The sequence below is a fragment of the Lepisosteus platostomus genome, chromosome 2 (genome assembly GCF_059453375.1).
Source record: "Lepisosteus platostomus isolate fLepPlt1 chromosome 2, fLepPlt1.hap1, whole genome shotgun sequence".
In the NCBI taxonomy this organism is placed as follows: domain Eukaryota; kingdom Metazoa; phylum Chordata; class Actinopteri; order Semionotiformes; family Lepisosteidae; genus Lepisosteus; species Lepisosteus platostomus.
In genome coordinates this window covers 14426334-14445246 of record NC_142612.1, presented here as the reverse complement: position 1 = coordinate 14445246, position 18913 = coordinate 14426334, and the positions used below count along the sequence as shown (strand labels likewise).

General features: G+C 39.6%; 2 protein-coding genes across 2 annotated transcripts in view; one reads left to right on the top strand and one right to left on the bottom strand.

The window, feature by feature from the left end:
• The window catches only part of rai2 (retinoic acid induced 2), a 37740-nt gene extending 31698 nt beyond the window's left edge, over positions 1 to 6042 (bottom strand). Inside the window, exon 1 of the mRNA XM_088599480.1 lies at positions 5943 to 6042. The gene's annotated coding sequence lies outside the window, so the exon portion shown is untranslated. The remainder of the gene's footprint in view (positions 1 to 5942) is intronic.
• A 2059-nt stretch (positions 6043 to 8101) lies between these two features.
• On the top strand, positions 8102 to 16719 carry LOC148675983 (uncharacterized). Its single transcript, XM_088599442.1, has 7 exons — positions 8102 to 9006; positions 9469 to 9575; positions 10704 to 11088; positions 12367 to 12581; positions 15228 to 15302; positions 15559 to 15663; positions 16068 to 16719. The coding sequence occupies exons 1-7, from the start codon at positions 8553 to 8555 to the stop codon at positions 16449 to 16451; spliced, it is 1725 nt and encodes a 574-aa protein (XP_088455568.1). The 5' UTR covers positions 8102 to 8552; the 3' UTR covers positions 16452 to 16719.
• The last annotated feature ends 2194 nt before the right edge of the window (positions 16720 to 18913 follow it).

Genomic DNA, 18913 nt, shown 5'->3' with positions numbered 1-18913 from the left:
ATTCACATCACCATAAAATGAACTATATAGAGGACTTTAGATTTTACCCTTGTGACATTCTGTGTGACTGTGGGTTGATAAACCATAGTTAGCGATCATTTACACAGACAGACCCAAGAAACCAATACATGCAGCCATAAGGTACCAAAGCCAGTATTATCACAAAGCAAAACAGCCTAAGCTCCTTTTTGAGCCATTAACTGGACTTATCTCAAGACCCTAACTAACACAACTGGACAACTAGGCTGCTACCAGCTTCCAAAACATTTGGCCTGACTCAGACTCTCCCAGACAATCTGGTCTCACTGAGATTTTACTCAAGACTCCGTCTTTCTCTGAGATGCTGAGATCTCAGTTGCTCCATCTCCCTCTGGTGAGGATCTGCCCTCTGTTTCTAGGCAGCTGACAAATAACCCTGATAGCCTCCATCTCCTGCTTTGTAAACTGTCATTCAAAAATAAAATAAAACCCAGCAACATTTTTCTCTGGATGAGGGCAAAGACATTGACCACTAATGACAACAAAAAAACAAACGTCGGAATGATCGTAGTCCCGCTCTTCATCCTGAAAGTTCCACTGTTCTTATCTCACCCTTGAGGACAGCAGTGGCACCGGCCACCCAGCCAGCTCTGACCTCTGACCCTGATCTGGACACTGGCCTGGTGATCCTCAGGACTCTTAGCAGCTCATCTGCCAATCCCAGTCATAGAAAATCAATTATCAATGCTTCCCATTTATTCCCACACAGGCCTATTAAACAGCCTTGTGCTTTGTATGCATTTTATTCTGTGGAATTAATATCCCCTCTCACTGCCCTGCCCCCAGTTCTGGAAACTGGCGATCAGGACAATAAATTATTGTCTTTATTACAGCCCTGGAGGAGTGAAGGCAGGCCACATCAGATTTGCCACTCTCATGAGTATTTCATTTGACAATCAGCTTGGGGAGAAGAAGAACTTTCATTCTTTACCAGGTTATTTGAGTGCAACCCCATGAGAACAGCCAACTCAAAATATATTTTTTAATATATTTAGAGAGAAAGGTTCCTGAATGTTTTGCTAACATTCACTTCTTTCTTATTAGAATGATAAGGCTGTGATGCAGGAGGCCTTCAGAAACAAAGTGAATGTTAATATTTCGATGGTAAAGAATACAACAGGACTCTGCACGGATTCCAGTGGCTCCAGTTTACCAGGTTCTGTGAGGAAGAAATCTCCATATCTCCATAGCTCAGCAGACAGAACAGGAATACATCTTATTCTGTGTGCAGGCTGTCAAGACTAATGCTGACCAGCAGGATATGAACTGGCTGTAGGAGGTTGTGTACAGAATCATCTAGAAAATCAGGAAGGACTAATAGAGAAGGTCAAAAAAGTTGTTTTTATCTGCTGGGTTGTGAAGTATTGCAGAATATGATGAATTGGAAGGAATTAAGATTTCATATGTTGCTTCATACACTGTTTAAATCAGAATTAAGAAATCAGAAATGGATAAATCTGTATTAATTTAATGTGAGGCCATTCATGGTCAAACATATATCCGTGAAAGCCAAGGGACATCTTAAAGGTAATTAAATTGCTTCCATTAATTTGCCAAATTAAATATCCTTATAATTAGGAGGACCTGAAATACATCATTTCTGTACAGATGGTATCTGTGTTCAACACTGAAAGTTTGTATTTTGTACTCTTCTTTCAGCACAATTAAAATGGTAAACTTTGTGAAACAGCCATTGAGTTCCAGCATATGAAGCTTTTTTAAAAAACACATAACCCAAAGAGTTCATCTGGAAAGGACTGGAAGACTGACAAATGTATTTATTCAGGGCCAAACCTAATATTATACTTTGATAAGATTACAATGCAGAAAAGACATCAAATCTTCAATGTCTCCTGAATCACAAGGCTTTCCCTATCTTTGGGTTTCATTAGCTAGTCTAAACAAACACAAGTGTCCTTCAGAAGAAAGTTGTAATAAACCTGCAGCAGCAGAGAAGCCCTGATATCCTGAGAGCACTTGAACAAATATTGAGTGAGGCATCTGTGTGCTTTCTGGGGGAAAACATGACAACATTATCTGCACTGCACACAATGTGTGCAACTGAATAATGAGAAACATTTTCCTATTGTACAGAATTGTATTAACTATGATTGGAGCACCTGGAATTTTATAATTTATAGCCATTGAATACACAACAACTTAAACGTAAAGAATTTGTGTCTCCCAGCAAAGGGAGGTACTCTAATGTAGTGCACTGTCGCACAGTGCAAAGGGAAAAGAGCCAGACATCCTGCTGTGCTTTTGATTTATATCTTTTGCCCTGAATCCCAGTCACAAGGTCCCGAGGACAGGAAGAGCATTAGCAAGCGCAGCTGATGCCACATTTCTAAAGCTGCAGAACCATTTTGAAGTTATGGCAGTGTGGCAAAAAGATATGGCTTAATGAACGTTTGCATTATAGAGTACAATTCACATACGCTCTGATGCCTGCATTCTTTATGTCTCCGGAGCAGGCAGGAAGAGACGGTGAAAAAACAGGACCGACAGGCACAATTACTGCTCCTATTCTGTTGCTGATCTTAATCTGACATCCGTCAGGATCATTTATGTTTATGCCTAAAACCATCAGTTAGCAAATGGCTTTGTTTTTTAACCGTGAAATTAAGATACTTATAAATAGATGATATTTTAAAACTATCAATAATAACATCGAGCGGCATGGTGGTGCAGTGGTAAGGAGTGCTGTGGCCCTGGTTTCAATTCCTGGGGTGCTATCTGCATGCAGATGGCATATTCTACCTGTGTTTGCGTGGGTTTCTTCTGCATGCTCTGGTTTCCTCCCACAGTCCAAAGACCTACTGGTAGGCTAATTGACGTCTTGGAAAATTCATTTTAACCCTGGTGTGAGTCTGCTTGTTTGCGTATGGTTGTGCTCTGTGATGGACTGGTGTCCTGTCCAGGGTGTATCATGTCCAGATAAAGAGGTTAGAGAGAATGGAAGAATAAAAAAAAAACTAGTGCTGTGTGCTTGTTAAGGGCCACGCGTGGTCTTTATGAGGTATCACTGTATAGACAGCTGCACAGAAACATCATTTCTTTTCTGCTTTTACAAAAAGAAACAAACAAACAGGGCTTCTACGCTCTGCAGCCCACGCGAGAGACCTCACCTCTTCAGAGGCAGATCTGCATGCGGTGTTTTATCACAAAACTGCTGATATTTTAAAATAAAAGGCATCTGGCTTGACTTATTACTGTCCAGATGGAGCTGATTATCTAATTTGCAGAAGAGATTAGCCACCAATTTCCCAGTTAAGCAAATGACAAGGAGAGAGCAAGAGACTACTAATATTCATAACAGTAAAAGTATTTTTTTTTTACCCAACCACAGATTCAGCTCCAGTCTTCTATCTTAGGATAAGCTAAAGAAGAACTGGATGTAATCTGATTTATCTCAACCTAGTCTTGCATAAAGTAAATGCCTTGGCAAGGCCTGGCTCAGTGTGACTATAGCGACAGATGGAGCAGTAGATTTATCTTAAATTGATGATCCGGCAAAATGCTGAACGGCAAGGAAAAGCCAACTACAACGGTGAGAGAAAAAAAACGTAAGGCCAAAAACAGATATCAATTACCCTGAAAACGAAGATGGTGGTTCACAAAAAAAAAACATCAAAGATAGCGTTTTCTACAATCTATGTCTCGTGTAACGTTAAGATGTTAAATCTTCAATAAAAAGAAAACGCCACACGAATAAATTCCCATGTTTGTTACAAGGCCTCTTCGGTATTCGAGCTATAAAGAACCACGGGAAATGTAGTTTCAATTACAAATGACCGATCATACTGAACACCAGAGCGGGAGTGGAGCGCCTTAGCCGGGAAGGCAGATGTGATTAAGGAATTCGAAGTGGCGAGTCAGCAAACGTATTTGCACTGTAGTTAGAACGGCACAAAAAACAAACTTAACTCCTCATACCACAGAGAAATCCTCAAAACAATATTTGTATGTCTCTTTTGTGTCCCTAAAGGTCTTCACAGCCAAAGTGTTACTGCCACCTGATTCTGTGAAAGTATTTTCTAAATCTTAAAAAAAAAACAGTACGCATGTTAAACATGCAAAGGAACAAGTAAAGGCTTATTCCATGAAAAGAAAAGAGAGACAACGTTTTGGCCGTGGAGCCTTCTTGAGGTGTGAGTATTAGTGTGTTTAACATACTGTATACTTGTTTTTCATTAAAGAACAACAGAAAAATGGAAGCTCGCATACGAAAAAAAGAGGCATAAGGAATTATTTTAGAAGATAAACCAGCTGAAGATCTGATGTTGTGACAGTTTTGTTTTGCTAGGAAAATATTACCTAGCTGTAAAGTCTCAGAGTTTGATAAATTTGGAATCGATTTAAAAGTGAATTTAGCGTATTTCCCACCATTGGCCAATTTACGTGTATTTGCTTATATCCTAATGTTTTAGTGCTTTAGAATTATAATTCTTGACACGGATACCCCCCCTAGAAACTGACCAGGGCATAACAAAGAAAGTCTTTTGCTGCTTATCACCCCAGAAAAAAAGAAAACAGGTGTCACATTTTTTTGGCTAAATAGAAAATCACCCTGCTGTCACTTTAACAAAGAGGGCTTTTGATCAAATAACACAACTGATGGGCTACAGAAGAAATAGCTGCGTAATCACTCCATCTACTGGACAATCGTTAAAAAACACAATACATTTTAAATAATGTGTATCTTTACTACGGAAGCGCATTGCTGCCATCAAGGGAAAAAATAATGTGCATCATGTAATTACTTCAGTTCCTTCGAACCTAATTTAAAATATTTTATTTTTATAACAAAGTATAATCTCCACTCTTTTATTGTATGATTGAGAACCAAAAAGACTCAAGTTATCTTTTTTTTTAAATAATATTAATCCCGTGGACATTTTTTCAATATATTGCTCTTACTATTTGCAGGACCTATGAATATAATGTTTTAAAAGTATTCGGTTTTCACGAAAATGACACGTTGTCTTGTTGGTGTCAAACACAATTAGTCCTGACATAAAAGATTTTTCTAGGAAAATGAATCCTAGCTGTAAAGTCTCGGTGTTTGATAAATTTGAAATCGATTTAAAAGAGAATGTACAGTAGCGTCTTTCTCACTATCGGCATATCTACGTGTATTTATTTGCTTATGCTCTAATGTTCTAGTGCTTTACAATTTAATTATTCACACGGATACTTCCCCATAGACATTGACCAGGGCGTACAAAGAAAATCTTTTGCTACTTATTTACCCCCAGAAAAAAATGAAAACATTTGTCACTTTTTCCGATCAGTAAAAAATCACCTTTCTGTGCCTTTAACAAATGCGGTTTTTGATAAAATGACAAAGCTACCGGCTATAAAAGGATACCTGCGTAATCGCTCAATTTACTGGACAATCGCTAGAAAAACACATTTTAAATAATGTGTATCTTTACTACGGAAGCGCATTGTTGCCATCAAGGGAAAAAATTATGTGTATCACGTAATTACTTTAGTTCTTTCTAATCTAATTTTCAGTACTTCAATTTTATTAATCTAATCTCCACTCTTTTATTTTTTTATTAAGACCCAAAAAGACCGTTAGTCACTTATATTGATTTTTTATTAAATCAATCCTGTGTACATTTTTTAAATATATTGTTCTTACTATTAGCAGGATCTATAAATATCAAATTATAAAAGTCTTCAGTTTTCAGGAAAATGAAATAAACGTTCAAAACACATAGTCCTGGCAGAAAAGATAAAACCACTTTGAAACACCCTCCCAGACAAATATGTTGTAGAATCAGAGTAAGAAAGATATTGATTAAAAAAAACAGCGATCTCTCTAGTGGTATTTCTCTATATTTAGCATTCGTTCTGTCATGGAAATCAAGGAAGCCACGAGAGAGAGTTCTCACCTGAGTAAGGTCTTTATCTCAATATTGCAATATTGGGAGCCCTGCTCTCACTCCGCAGAGTGCGTCAGAGACTCCACTTGCTAAAGGCAGCACAGGCTTTTTATAAAGATGTTGTAATGCAGTGGAAAAATACAGCACTTAGTCCGTTTCTAATACTTCCCCTTTCCTTAGGACAAGAAAGATTACAACATAGAAACAATCATAGAGACAAAAAGGAAGCGCCAGTACATATTTGTGCGAAGCTCAGCAATTGCATTCGGCTAATTTGGTAATCTAGACAGTACGTCCTGTCTTGACAAACTGTCTTCTGACAATCTGCGCGTAGCACAACAGTTACATTTTTGTTATATATTTTCCTATGGCTCTTGACATTTTAAGAATTAATTTACTTATTAATTTCGATTCTCAAGTCTCAGCAGGGCTCCCAATATTTGCAAGATTGAAATAAGAACCTTACTCGGGTGAGAACTCTCTCTCTCGTGCCTTCCTTGATGTCCATGACAATTCACTGTTTATTTCATTAGACGTTAACACCAATGATCTGCAAACCCTTTAATTATTTTCCTTACATTTGCTGGTTTTACAAGAACGTCTTATGTTGGAAAAAATAGACAACAGCAAGCGTATGTTGTGCGAACTGTGCAATTGCAAAAATAATAATCGGAATTTTACTTATATAACTAAGTTATATTATTTATCGCTCCTCTCTCTGTCGTCTTTAACCATCTTAACATAAAATTAAAGGATACTATATTAGTTATAGTGTAGAATAATATTTTGAATAATTTGTAAAAAACTAAATGTTTTATTTTGATTTTGTGCACTTTACACAGTATCGTTATCACCAGACGCTCGATGCTCTTATTGCTGCAAAGGTTTTATTTTGTACTTGACTGCAGAAGTTTTATTAGCAATTTAATTGTTTGTTAATGATAATATAACGATTTACTATTAGTAAACAATTTCCGTTCAGTAGGAAATTTTGGTTAGTTCATGTCATATTAAGCGTGCATGTGCACAATAGAGATCATGCCATTTTTCACAAATAAAATGTGTTCGTGCGCTGGTATCTCTGATCTATACTGTTTAAAAACTGTTTTTTATGAGGAAAAGAAAAGAGAGTTATTTCCTTTTAAAATGCATAGGAGCATACTTGCAAGTTCATCCAATATCACGGGAAGTCTAAAACGACTCTTACGCGAGATACAATGTGACGTGTCGATATTCTGAATTTCTACATACTGTTACTGCGTTACTTTAATAATCGGCTTTAGCAAGTTGGCTTTTATTTTCATTAATTCTTTGAAAAACATCTCCAATCCATTTAGGAGATCATGAAGGTCTAACAGTTTTGCGAAAACAAAATGAAAACTAAACTTTCGTGATTTCCCAAAGAAGTAGTTTTTAGCTCAGAGTTTTCTGTCTTGTGTTGTAGCTGCGTTCCCAAAACACAGATTAATTGATTTCAATGATCTTTTTGAGCTACTTGTCACGAAATGGACTCCTGAATGCAGCAACATTTTAGCTCCTGTAACCCAGTACGGCACATAGCAATTCTAAGGGTGCTAGGACCCCTTTTCTCCTGCAACAGGTTTTTTTTTGGCTCCCAGGCGCACCTGTGCACCACAGACCAGACAAAACAGTCATTTTACATAATCTCCCTTTTTACTACAGTCTGTTAATCTGCTCATCGGACAAACGTGTCCCCATAACTGCACATCTGCGCGGCCGCGCACCTTTTTCAAACTGTAATAATACTCTTTATAAATGTTTCTCTTAATCATAGCGGTTTATTTATTTATTATTATTATTATTATTATTATTATTATTATTATTATTATTATTATTATTATTATCGAAGATGGTACTAGGTTTACAATAAAACGAAACACTGTTATGGAAAAGGACATGTTGGTACATCAGTGAGTAGCACAAGATTATCTGAGAGTTTTTACAATCCGAACCCGTCAAGGCAGTGGCGCAAAAAGAGCGAAGGCGTCGTGCATCACAAATTATTATTCCTAGAAGTGTAGAGTTGAGTTACTCTTCATGAGAAAGGTGATAGCTGGTTGTCTTCAGCAGAATCAGCATAAAGGAAGGCAAACCGCACCTGTCTTAGGCTCGGTAAATTCAATAGAGTGACCGCCCGATCTTGCTCCGAGCTGCAGTCATCGGGGTGAGAGGAGAAGTGTTTCGCAGAGTTTGCTTTTGTGTCTACAAAACACAAACATTCAAACTGACGAAACGCGTGCTCATCATCTCTCAACTGTGTAATGTTAATGTGCCTTGGTCCGTGTGAATTTTACATTTTACACTACCGCCGGTGTCTCTAGATACACAACATTATTTCTGTAGAGTTTATCTTTAATATTGCTCCTACGAATTTGCTTTCAGATGGTACTATATCAGTATGTTTTAACTGTACAGAGATAGAGTATTCCTCTTCTGGAGTTTTAGTTTGGTTTTGCGCAATGGGGCTGACCTCCCTAGCTTCCAACTTCCGTTTGGAAGAGCCGCGCCAGAGCATTTTGGTTTGAACCCTGGGCAGGTGGTGGTGCGCTTCTCGCGGTGAGAGACTACATTTCCAAGGAGAAAACGAGGCGTTGGAAAATGAACGCAAAGGAGAGTTGTTCCCCAAAATGTCACTGGAAACAGGTGGGCTCGAGAGAAATAAAGAAGAAAGTTCGAAAAAAGAAAATTTCCGGCTGCACTGAAGCGTCGGGCTTACGAGTCGCTCTCTCTGCTAAAGCGAAGAGGACAAAACAACGTGCAGCGGTCGAACCAGCTAGGACTGTGTCATTGAAAACCACTTTGGATACTTCTGATTCTTTCAGTCTCTTACAAAAAGTTCAGTCCAAACATGCGTTTACGGAGAGTAGTTGTACAGAGCCGGATGAATCCTATTTTAACTGGATGTGTCCCATAGAATCATCGCCGGTTAAAGATGAAGTTGAAATTGCAGATCATACTGTTGACAAGCTCACTTCAGACACGGAGCCTGGAATCTTAAACCCATTAAACCTCGAAGCAGGGGGAACACCTAGTATTGATCCATCCGACAAAGGTATAGCATCCGCTAATCCAGATCATTCTGTTTCGAAATGCTCACAAAGAAGTTGATCATGTTGTACTTCATAATCATTGTTCAGGTTTGAATTCTTTAATTCCTGTACCTCTTATGGTTATCAGATCAATTAAGAAAATTCCAAATTTATCAGTAAGGCTTAGCCAAGCAATAATATGTATCGTTACTTAATTTGTCGGTGAAACAACGAGATCAGAGTATACAGAATTTAAGGTTTTAAGAGGAAAAGTGAAAAATGTCCGGCTGTTTTTGTACAAATGTCTCAGTGTTAATTTCCCTGAGCGGCTCAAGTAGAAGACGTTTACTTCATTTTTTAAAAGTGAGTATTTGTGCTTTTCTGTGAAAATACGTGAACAGTAAGTTTAGTGGCTGCTGTAAAACAGACTCCTCCATTTCATTGACTACTCCACCAGATTGCTTACTGTTTTCATGGTGTGGCAGGTGATCTGTGGAATACACCCACATCACAGAACAGAGGTAGCACTCAGAGTGGGTCAGTGGTCAGCAAGAAACTGAAAAAGAGGCCTGCATGCAGACTGAATAACACGGTACGTTCCAGGATGCATACTGTTGTCCAAAGCTACTTCAAATTGCCAGTTTCGTGTCCCACTGCTTCACGTTTGCATATTTTACGTTTTGTTAAGTGTTACTTCAACTGGCCACGTTCACCCAAGTTCAGGTGAGCTGCAGCATCACTTTTTGCATCCTCAGATTAACTGGGTCAAATAATTAACAGAAACCACAACGAGGAAAGCTAATTGATGCCAGTACCGTTTATTACTGGGAATCTGAGATGCTGACAGTGGACCACATTAATTATCCGATGCCCTTGTCATCGCTGATAAAATTGAAAATATTAAAAATGCCATACTTTGTGGGGGTCATTAATGATAATTTCCTTCTCGGAGCTAGTATAGTTAGTAAACTAGTTACATTTTCCTAAGCTGTAAGATTCAAAAAGGCACGTGTGCATGAAACAGCCACAGGCTGTGCACTTTCTTTTATTGTGTACAGATCAACCTTTAAATGAGGATGTGTGATCAATCTGTCCATATTCAAACTGCTTTTCCTAATACAGGATCACAGGGGAACTGAAGCCTATCTTTGCAAACAATGGGTGCACAAACAAACACACACACACACACACACACACACACACACACACCAGGGCCAATTTCCCCTAGAAGCCAGTTAGCCTACCAGTATGTCTCTGGACTGTTGAAGGAACCCATTCAAACAGAGGGAGAACTTACAAACCCTTACCACCCCTCATCCCTAACTGAGCTCAGGGTCCCAGTGCTGCAAGGCACTGCGCTGCACAGGACTGTGTGCTACAAGTACAGAAATGTTGAAATGGTAAATAAAGTGAAGGGGATACTGAAGTTAGAAAAACAATGTGAGTATACAACCACTACTTCATTTCCAGTGGGGACAAATGTAATTGATGCTGCTTTTCTTTTAAATTGAGGAAAATCTGTTGATCACTCTGGGAGTTGTGATGGTTGTGGACCGCAAAAGAGATGTCAAATATAGAAATTCTGTTGTGGTTCATCACTTTTAGGTGTCTCTGTGTATATATATATAAAACACTTATTTAAAGAGTGCTTCACCTGTTTTGTGCTTGTTTTTTAAACATGTTCATTGACATGATTGTGCAAATGTTGTTTGACCTACAGAGTGTGCAGCAGAAGACCAGGTTTGCCTTCTCAAAAGCACAGAACCGCCTGCTTAAGGACTACATGGGAGCCCATTGGGAAGACTTGTATGGGCCAAAGAGAAAAGTAGTTTCTGAACGACAGTCTCTGTGGCATGCCTTGACTGCTCAAATTAATGGCTTGGATGGAGACAACAAAAAGACCCTGAAACAGGTCCAAACACGGTGGTTCAACATGCGCCGTGATGTGGTCAGAAAAGCAAAAGCTCTGAAGCAGGTGGTGGATAATGGCTGGTTGACCAAGTTACCACATAGTGAGATCAGGATTTTAAACGCATGCCATGGCAGACTGGATGGAATTGAGGACGGAAAGAAGAATTTGCAGGATTCCTATAGCAGCTGTGAAAGTAAGTGCAAGTCAAACGGTGTTTCGAGGAATAGGGTTTTGCCCGAAGTTAAAGGCTAGTTTAATCTAAGGATGCTGGACAGGCCTGGTGTCTAGAATTATGACTAACACGGCTGCAAGAGGAGACCACAGTGACTTTGAAGGAGGGCTGATGGTTTAGAAACATTTGGCAGTGACCAAGACAGCTCGACATTTCAAGAGCAGCAATGTCAAAGGTGATGTCAACCTGGAAATCTGAGGGAAAGACATCATTAGTCGAGGGCAGAAGCACACACTCCAGATTGAAAGTGCAAGGCAAAATGTGTCAGCGAGGTCCATCGACGGCAAATTTCAACCTGGGGCAAGAGCTGTCAGGGTCCTCAAAAATGGTCCTCAGAGAACTCCACAGAGCTGGATAGTCTAAAGCAAAATACAGTAGTCTGGTTGCAGTGCACAAACCTCTTGTGACACCTGGTAGAGCTCGTTTGTGAGTCCCATTGAGTAAACAGCAAAGGCAGCAGACTACTGTGCAGAAGGGGAGAGTGATACAGTCAGATTAATTATCCTTCACCATGAGTGCTTTATTGCAGCTGAAGGCTTCTGGTCTTTCTATAATGTTGTGGGTGCCTCATTTTCACCATTTCCTGACATGGTGTGGGTGCACTCATTCACTTAGAAGCCCAGATCAATGCTATTCATTAATGAATAGTACTGAGTGATCATCTCCCCCCCCCATGTTGCAGCAGATCTTTCCTATCAGGAGGGGTGTCTTCCAGGATGACACTGCCCCCCCCCTCCACAGAGCACCTGTAGTCACCTGGTGGTTTGATGAATATGACACTAGTTTTATCCATATGTCATGCCCTACTTGGTGACCTGATCTGAACCCATATGTGAGCTATTCTAAAATGATGTCTTTTTCACTTGAATTAACCAAGGGTGAGTTTATTGACTTTCTGTTGGAAGAGTGATTCTGGATCCCTCATGCAGAACTCCAAAGACTGGCAGAGTCTATCACTGTCACATGTTGTGGCCCAATACCCTTTTCAGTTATTTTACATTGCAGTTTCCATTTTTTCATCCACTTCCTCCTGTAGGTTATTGTTCTTGAGAATAAATAGTTGGAGTTGATTGTGCAGAAAGCTGTCTTTGTACTCAGCAAAGATTTCAAGGAGAAGGGGTAAAGTCAATTTAGTGTGTTAGAACTATTGTGGGTTTACCACTGGCTGCTGTTTGAGGTTTTGGGCTTTCTTCTTTTCTGGTGACGAATGCAGCAGTTATGTCTCTTATCTCATTCTAGCGTTCCTTAAATCTGCCCCCACACAGCCTGCCTGTGCAAGCTCTGTACAAAGGGAGCCACGGAGTCAGCAGTCAACAGCAGCAGTTAGCTGTATTTCTAAGCCCCACGGGACTTCGGAGGTGCAATTTTACAGCCAGGATCCAGCGGAGATACAGGATGATCTCTCCATTCTCCAGGCCAAAGAGCCCTCTGCCTTCACTGCCACAAATCACGTAGTAAGTGGGTTTCTTTTGGTGCTGGTTTACATTATTTTGTAGAATATTCAGAGTCATCTTGAATATCCTATATGCTATAATACAGCGGATACCTGATATCAGACACGTTTAGAGACCAGAAAGTCGCGATTTATTGCACAGCGATATATATATAGTGGAATTTTACCCCATACGAAAAACAGTCATAGTAGGATAGGGACAGTAAGAGAGTAATTTTTACCTACAGTATGTGACTAAGAGGAGGCTTTTTCCACAGAATCATTGAATTAGAACAGGGTTAGGGATTGTAAGTGTGTGCAGAACATTATGGCACATGTAAAATTAAAACAATTTTTATTCTGCTCTGTCACTCACTTTTATCTTGACTTGATCATTTTGACATAAAAATATCAGTTAGTGAATCTTAAATGAACACTCATTTACATGGTCTTACCTTAAGACGTGATCGAGTTATGCCTGATGGTTAATGCTACAGCTCTTCAACTTGTGTTCAGCACCTGTGCTTTCACCTGCACTACGCTTTGAAATCATGCAAAGAGAAAATATGATAAAAGACACTGGCACATACGTTCATCACCAGCTACACAAAACCTGAGATACAAGACTCTTTCTGTACAAAAGTCAGTAAAAACATAACAGTGTCATCCTGGCAAATAAATGGTATTGTCTAGGACTGATGACAAGGAAGAGCCACTATTGTTTCGTGTCTAGTATATCAGCACTAATCTTACATTAAGATCTTTGAGCATGCTTATATTGAACTTTGAAATACCAATATTTTGAGTTTTTGATCATCTGGGTGGATTGGACAGTGGATTCTTCTTCCTTAGTTGCTGTTAGTAGTTAAAATGATTATAATTACTATATTGGTGAAATATTTTTATGGGATATGAAGATGCTTTAGTTTAAGAGAAGATTTATTTATGCATTTGAGATTGTCTATTGTTTACATAACAAGGTGTTAGATGCACCTTGTATACAGTATGTTGGCATACCTTGAAGTTTCAAGGGGACAAAATGGTGCTGCTAGTTTCCAGGAACAGGTGAAAGATTCTAGCTCAGAGAATCATCGTCTGTCAAAAAGAGGTTAGTTAAACTTTTATTTGTGGGGTGTGAGAATTATTTCATCCGTTGAACAACATAGTATTTTATGTAGTGAGAAGGAAAAAACTGATACATGATATATATATTATATAACTTGGGGTAGAATTTTTTGGTATTGTCGAAGAAAACTCAGTCTTTACTCAGGTTAGGAGATTGTCAAACAGAGATCTTTAATACAATCAGCTGAAGGGGAGCACATCACAGAGATAGGGTTTCCCCTAGCACTCAAGACATGCTCTCTGGACTGAAGTTATACTTTCCTTTTTATACATTAAAAGTAGGCAAGACTTTAACATATCAAAGGAACATAAAGGGAAAGGGGCAGTGTCAGAAGTCAAACAAACAGCACAGGAAGATGCCATTTGGCATCCTGCAATCTGTTTCATTTCTCTCTGGTTGAATGGGTGTGAGGAATCACAGGCTTTAGTTTGCACCTAAGACAGTGGTCCTAGGTACGAACAGAAAACCTTTCCCGCGCATAGTCACTGTCCTGACCATTTGACTTCCATCGGTCTTCCACAGTATGAGGAACTTAATCTATTGTTTGGGATTAATCCAACCAATAAGTTTAACTGGTGTTGAATATTCCATTTATAACCAAACATGCAAAAGACAATGAAGAAAGATATGAGATGTGAAAAAAGGGTTAACTGATTTCTTTCTGCACAAAGACTTCTTTTGGTACAAAACATTCCATGCTTCAGCACTTTTGGGTTATGGCAGGGAGGGGAGTTAACTGATAAGAGATTCCAAGTGCGAGCTAGAGACTCCCTAACTATGGGAAGATGAGACCAGCCATTCAAAGTGTTCAAGGTCGTGAGAATGTCCAAACACAGGTGACTCCCCCCCCCATTACCATGGTAACAATTTGTCTCAGAAACGGCTGAAGTTTGTTATATAAACGTGAGCTCTGCACCTATAATCTATGAACAATTTCCGATTGTATTGTTCCTTGCATGCAATAAAACTCACTTGTTCAGCATCATCTCCGGGTCCAGAACTTATTTGTTTGTTACAACAACAGTGAGGAGACCTTTAAAATACAAGAGTAAAGTTAAGTGAGCTGGAGTTCTCTAAGTCTGTCCCCACTTGTAAATGCTGAGGGAACATTAGCCACATTCTCTGGCTGGATTTGGGGTGTTAGAGTGATTAGCAACTGTTTGTTTACCAGTAGAGTGTGCCGAGAAGGCTGTTTATTAAAAGTAAATTTCTTTCTTGGAACGATTTGAAAACCCTCAGCTATCATAAATTTTAAATTCAAAGCTTTTGCGCAGTGATTGCTTTCAAAACTGTTTCGATACAAAAGTAAGGCTTGGCTGCAGATTTTATTTGATCATTTTAAAATTGTTGTAATACTTCATGTCATCATGATTCTAGTGGACCACAGCAGCCAAACCTTATTCAATTTTATGTCCAAAAGCTTTTGTATCACAATACATGCTAAAAATGGTGTATAGTGCATTTTTAGAAGTATTTTATTAGGCGGTTTATTTTTAAAGGAAATGTTTTTACACCTTTTCTAATAATTATTCTGATTCAAAGGAGACTGAAATTCAAGAAGAAGGATATGACACAAATGAGGATGGAACACTTTCAAAAATCCTCAACTACTGCAAGGTAAAGCTCATTTCTTACATTACTGATTATACTGCAGTTCTTTTCATTGCAAATAGAGTCACTTTGTAAATAGAATTGAAATCCAGGGTGGAGAATTGTAGACATTTAAACTTTTTTAAAGCACAATTATTTAAATGTTAGGCCTAAATTTAATTGACGGAGCCAAGGTTTTGACAGTTAAACATAAGAATAAGGATTATGACATTTTCATCACATTAGCACATTTTTTAGACCGCCATGATTTTTCTTCTGCCAGGTGATGCATAAAGCTATCCAGAGACTTGATCAAAAAATTGACAGCCTTCAGTCAACTGTCGAAGAAATGCAGAAATCCCACCGGTGGCCTCTATTCATTAAGCGAGTGAGTAGTCTTAATTTCTTATTCTTGTAAATTTTTAGTCATTCTCTTAAATCCTGCTTTCATCATAAATTCATTAGAATCGTGACAAGAGCACAAAAATTGTAGAGTAGAAATGTACTGTTCAGGAAGAATTGGTGTGCTGGGCTAGTCCCGTATCTCTCAAACCCTTCCGGCTGTTTTCCAAATCTTGTGTAGGAAGCTGAAGTGCTTTACCCCAGACAAGTCACATTTTCACTTTATTCCAAACTGACACTCTTTTTGGTGATTCATTGCTCTCTGCCTGTTAACTATTGTACATTCCCAATAATTGCTGCAAAGCAGTTGATTTCAGTCATTATGGTCGTTGTTATGACAACCAGCTACAGTTTTGGAGGTAGGATTTTGAGGCCTATTTCGATCCCCAGAAGCCTGTGGTACAACCGGGAGCAGCAGCTCACTCAGTCAGGGCCCCGGTCTCCTATGCGTCGGACTCCACCCCACCGATGCCCCAGCTCGTGCGGGTGTGCTCTCCTCCCCGCCTGCTGCCTGCGGAGGAAGTGCAGAAGCCCCCCCGGCTCTCTCCTGCCCCCGGGGCCCCCAGCCCCACGCTGCTCTGTCACCAAGGACAGCACAGCCAGCCGGCCCCCCCCGCCATCTCATCGCCGGGTCTGCCGCCAGGTTTTCCGCTGGACTCGGCTTCTGTGGCAGTTGGATCCAAGAGTAAAGATGCTGGTGCCACTACTTCCGCTGAAGAGCAGCCTATGGGTATGAGAACAGCACTTTCCAATGAACGAGCTCTTAATGGCTGATCTGAACAGGCCATCTGTACGACAGAGTTTTTTTTTTTGTTGTTGTTGTTTCCGAATACTTCTGTTCATCCGGGACGTTAGATAATAACCAGTGGATGTTTAGGATCTAGGAAAGGACTTCAAGACCCTTAACTTTCCCAGCAAAGAGCAGCAGCAGGGAGTTAAACTGTAAAAGCCAGCCAGCCCCTACCTTCCTTATCTTTGTCCAGTCCTTGTCTTTGCTATTTTGTGTTGTAACCAGTCTTTCCCTCCTACCTCCCACCATGCAGGCCTGGGATAAGTTTTTGTGTCCGCCGCTGGCAGTGACAGTGTTGATTGGGAACCCTCAGAGGAAGGTGCTGGCTCCTGCCAGTGTTCTGCTCAAGGCCTCCACTGAGAGCAGCCTCAGAGGTGCAGTGGGCTATCTTCTGCGTGGTCTGTTTTCTTCCGAGACCCTGAGCAGACGTAACGTCACGGGGGACGCAGCTCAGGGTATCCTTCAGCTGGACCCCGATAAAATAGGTGCAATTAGAGGTAGGCTTTTTTTTTCTCAACAACGAATTCTGCTTCACTGTGCTTTGGCTTTATTTTTGTTATTTAAGTGCCTTTTATTAAATAGATTGAGAACATGGGTGTCCTGCAGTATTTTTTTAGAACTGCCAAGCTTTCCTCAAGACAGGACAGATTTTTCAGTCTTTAATTTAATGCAGTTTAATGTATTTGATTGGGTGTTAGATTCAGAAGGGGAGGATATTAAAATAGTGCATACATTCATGGGACAGTGAAAAAATGTTTTTACAATTTAGATAGAAAGAAACAAGATTTTCTTTCTCCGCTGCCTGACAGTATGATTATTGCCAGAGGAAAATCACCTGAAATCGCGTGGTTTTTTGAAGCACATTTGTGGTATTCCTTGCAGAAAGACATTTATTTTTCTCTACAAACTGCATTCAATAGTAATGTTAAATCTTGTTTTTTTTTTTGTTAGTTCTTGTTAGCATTTACTATAAAGTTGTCATTAATTATTTTGATATAGTCACTCTATTTTGATATATATTGCTATTTATTTTGATACAGTCACTCTATTTCGACAGATATCGCTCAAGAACTTTGTTCCCTATATACTGTAGAGTCACACAATTGATTTTCCAAGCTTGGGAATAAAATCCTGCATTGCATTGCAGAGTGGCTTGCTTCAACATTCCCGAGCTGGGACTTGGGTATATATGGAGAAGAATGGGAAGCCTGTGTGATAGTTATGAATAACATAATGAGCAGCTTGCACAGTGTGGCTAAACGCAGGGTAAACACTTTTGAACTTCGAGTTGTTACATCTGAAATAAGCACATTGTGATTAAGTCATATGTGGAGAGAAACATGTCAATATATTTTTTGGCATTTCTTTTGAATAAAAGTGCTGGATGTAAAATAACCTGGGTGAAATGTACCTATTTCTAAAACAAACCAGTAACGGTCGTTTCTCCTATATTCACTCAGGTCTGCACACAATAAACAGTGGGAAAGTGCTGCATGCATGTAATTCCTGAAATCCCGTTAAAAAACAAATTCTAATTTACTGTACTGTATATTTATTGTGTGCTATATTTGGCGATTCCATCCATCCGTTTTTTAATGACGTCTTTCAATTCAGGGTCACAGGGGAGCCGGAGCCTATCCCAGCAAGCAACAGGTGCAAGGCAGGGTATATTGTGGATGGTATGACAGTCCATTACAGGGCTGACAAAGACACAAACACACACACTCTTTCAGGCAATGCAAGATTTGGGTTTTGTAAAGACCTGAGAAACTGAACCCTTAAGTAACTCAGGAAATGGGTGCCACCAGGAGGTTGAATACTACCTGTGCTCAATTCCATTCTCTAGCAAGGTGGCGGGATAGCAGTGTAGTGTACAGCATACAGACGGAGCATGGAAAGTGCACATAGCAGATCATTTATAATTCAGCCAGATAGTCATGGCTATATGTTTCAAAGAATATAAAAAAGATGTAACCCCCTTTAACTAAAGAGGAAGCTAGCAAGTCGGTTCTAATATAAAGACTTGTCTTCTGCCTGCTGTGGTGCTAAGATCGCTTGTTAACAGTACAGCTATTCTTCATCTGTAAATCTGTGTAACTAATGAGGATCATCGTCAAAATTTAAAAAGCTGATTACACGATTAACTCTTCCCAGGAAGACTCTAGCTTCACCATTCTCCCCAGAACAAAATCAGGGGGCAATTCCTGGGACAGCTGCTCTCACTCCTTGTTGTTCCAGCCGATCCTGCCTGCTGGTTTGGCTTTGTCCCACCCTTCACTAAGAGACTGAACCCTACAGTTATTCACTTTCCTTCAGGAGAGCATTAGACGTGTGTTGTGCGCAGACCTGTTGTCAACGTCATGCTTGTATGTGACTTAAGAGTTATGCTGCAAAATTAAAAAGAACCTAAACATTTTTTTGTTGTTCCCTAAATTATTACAGTCTC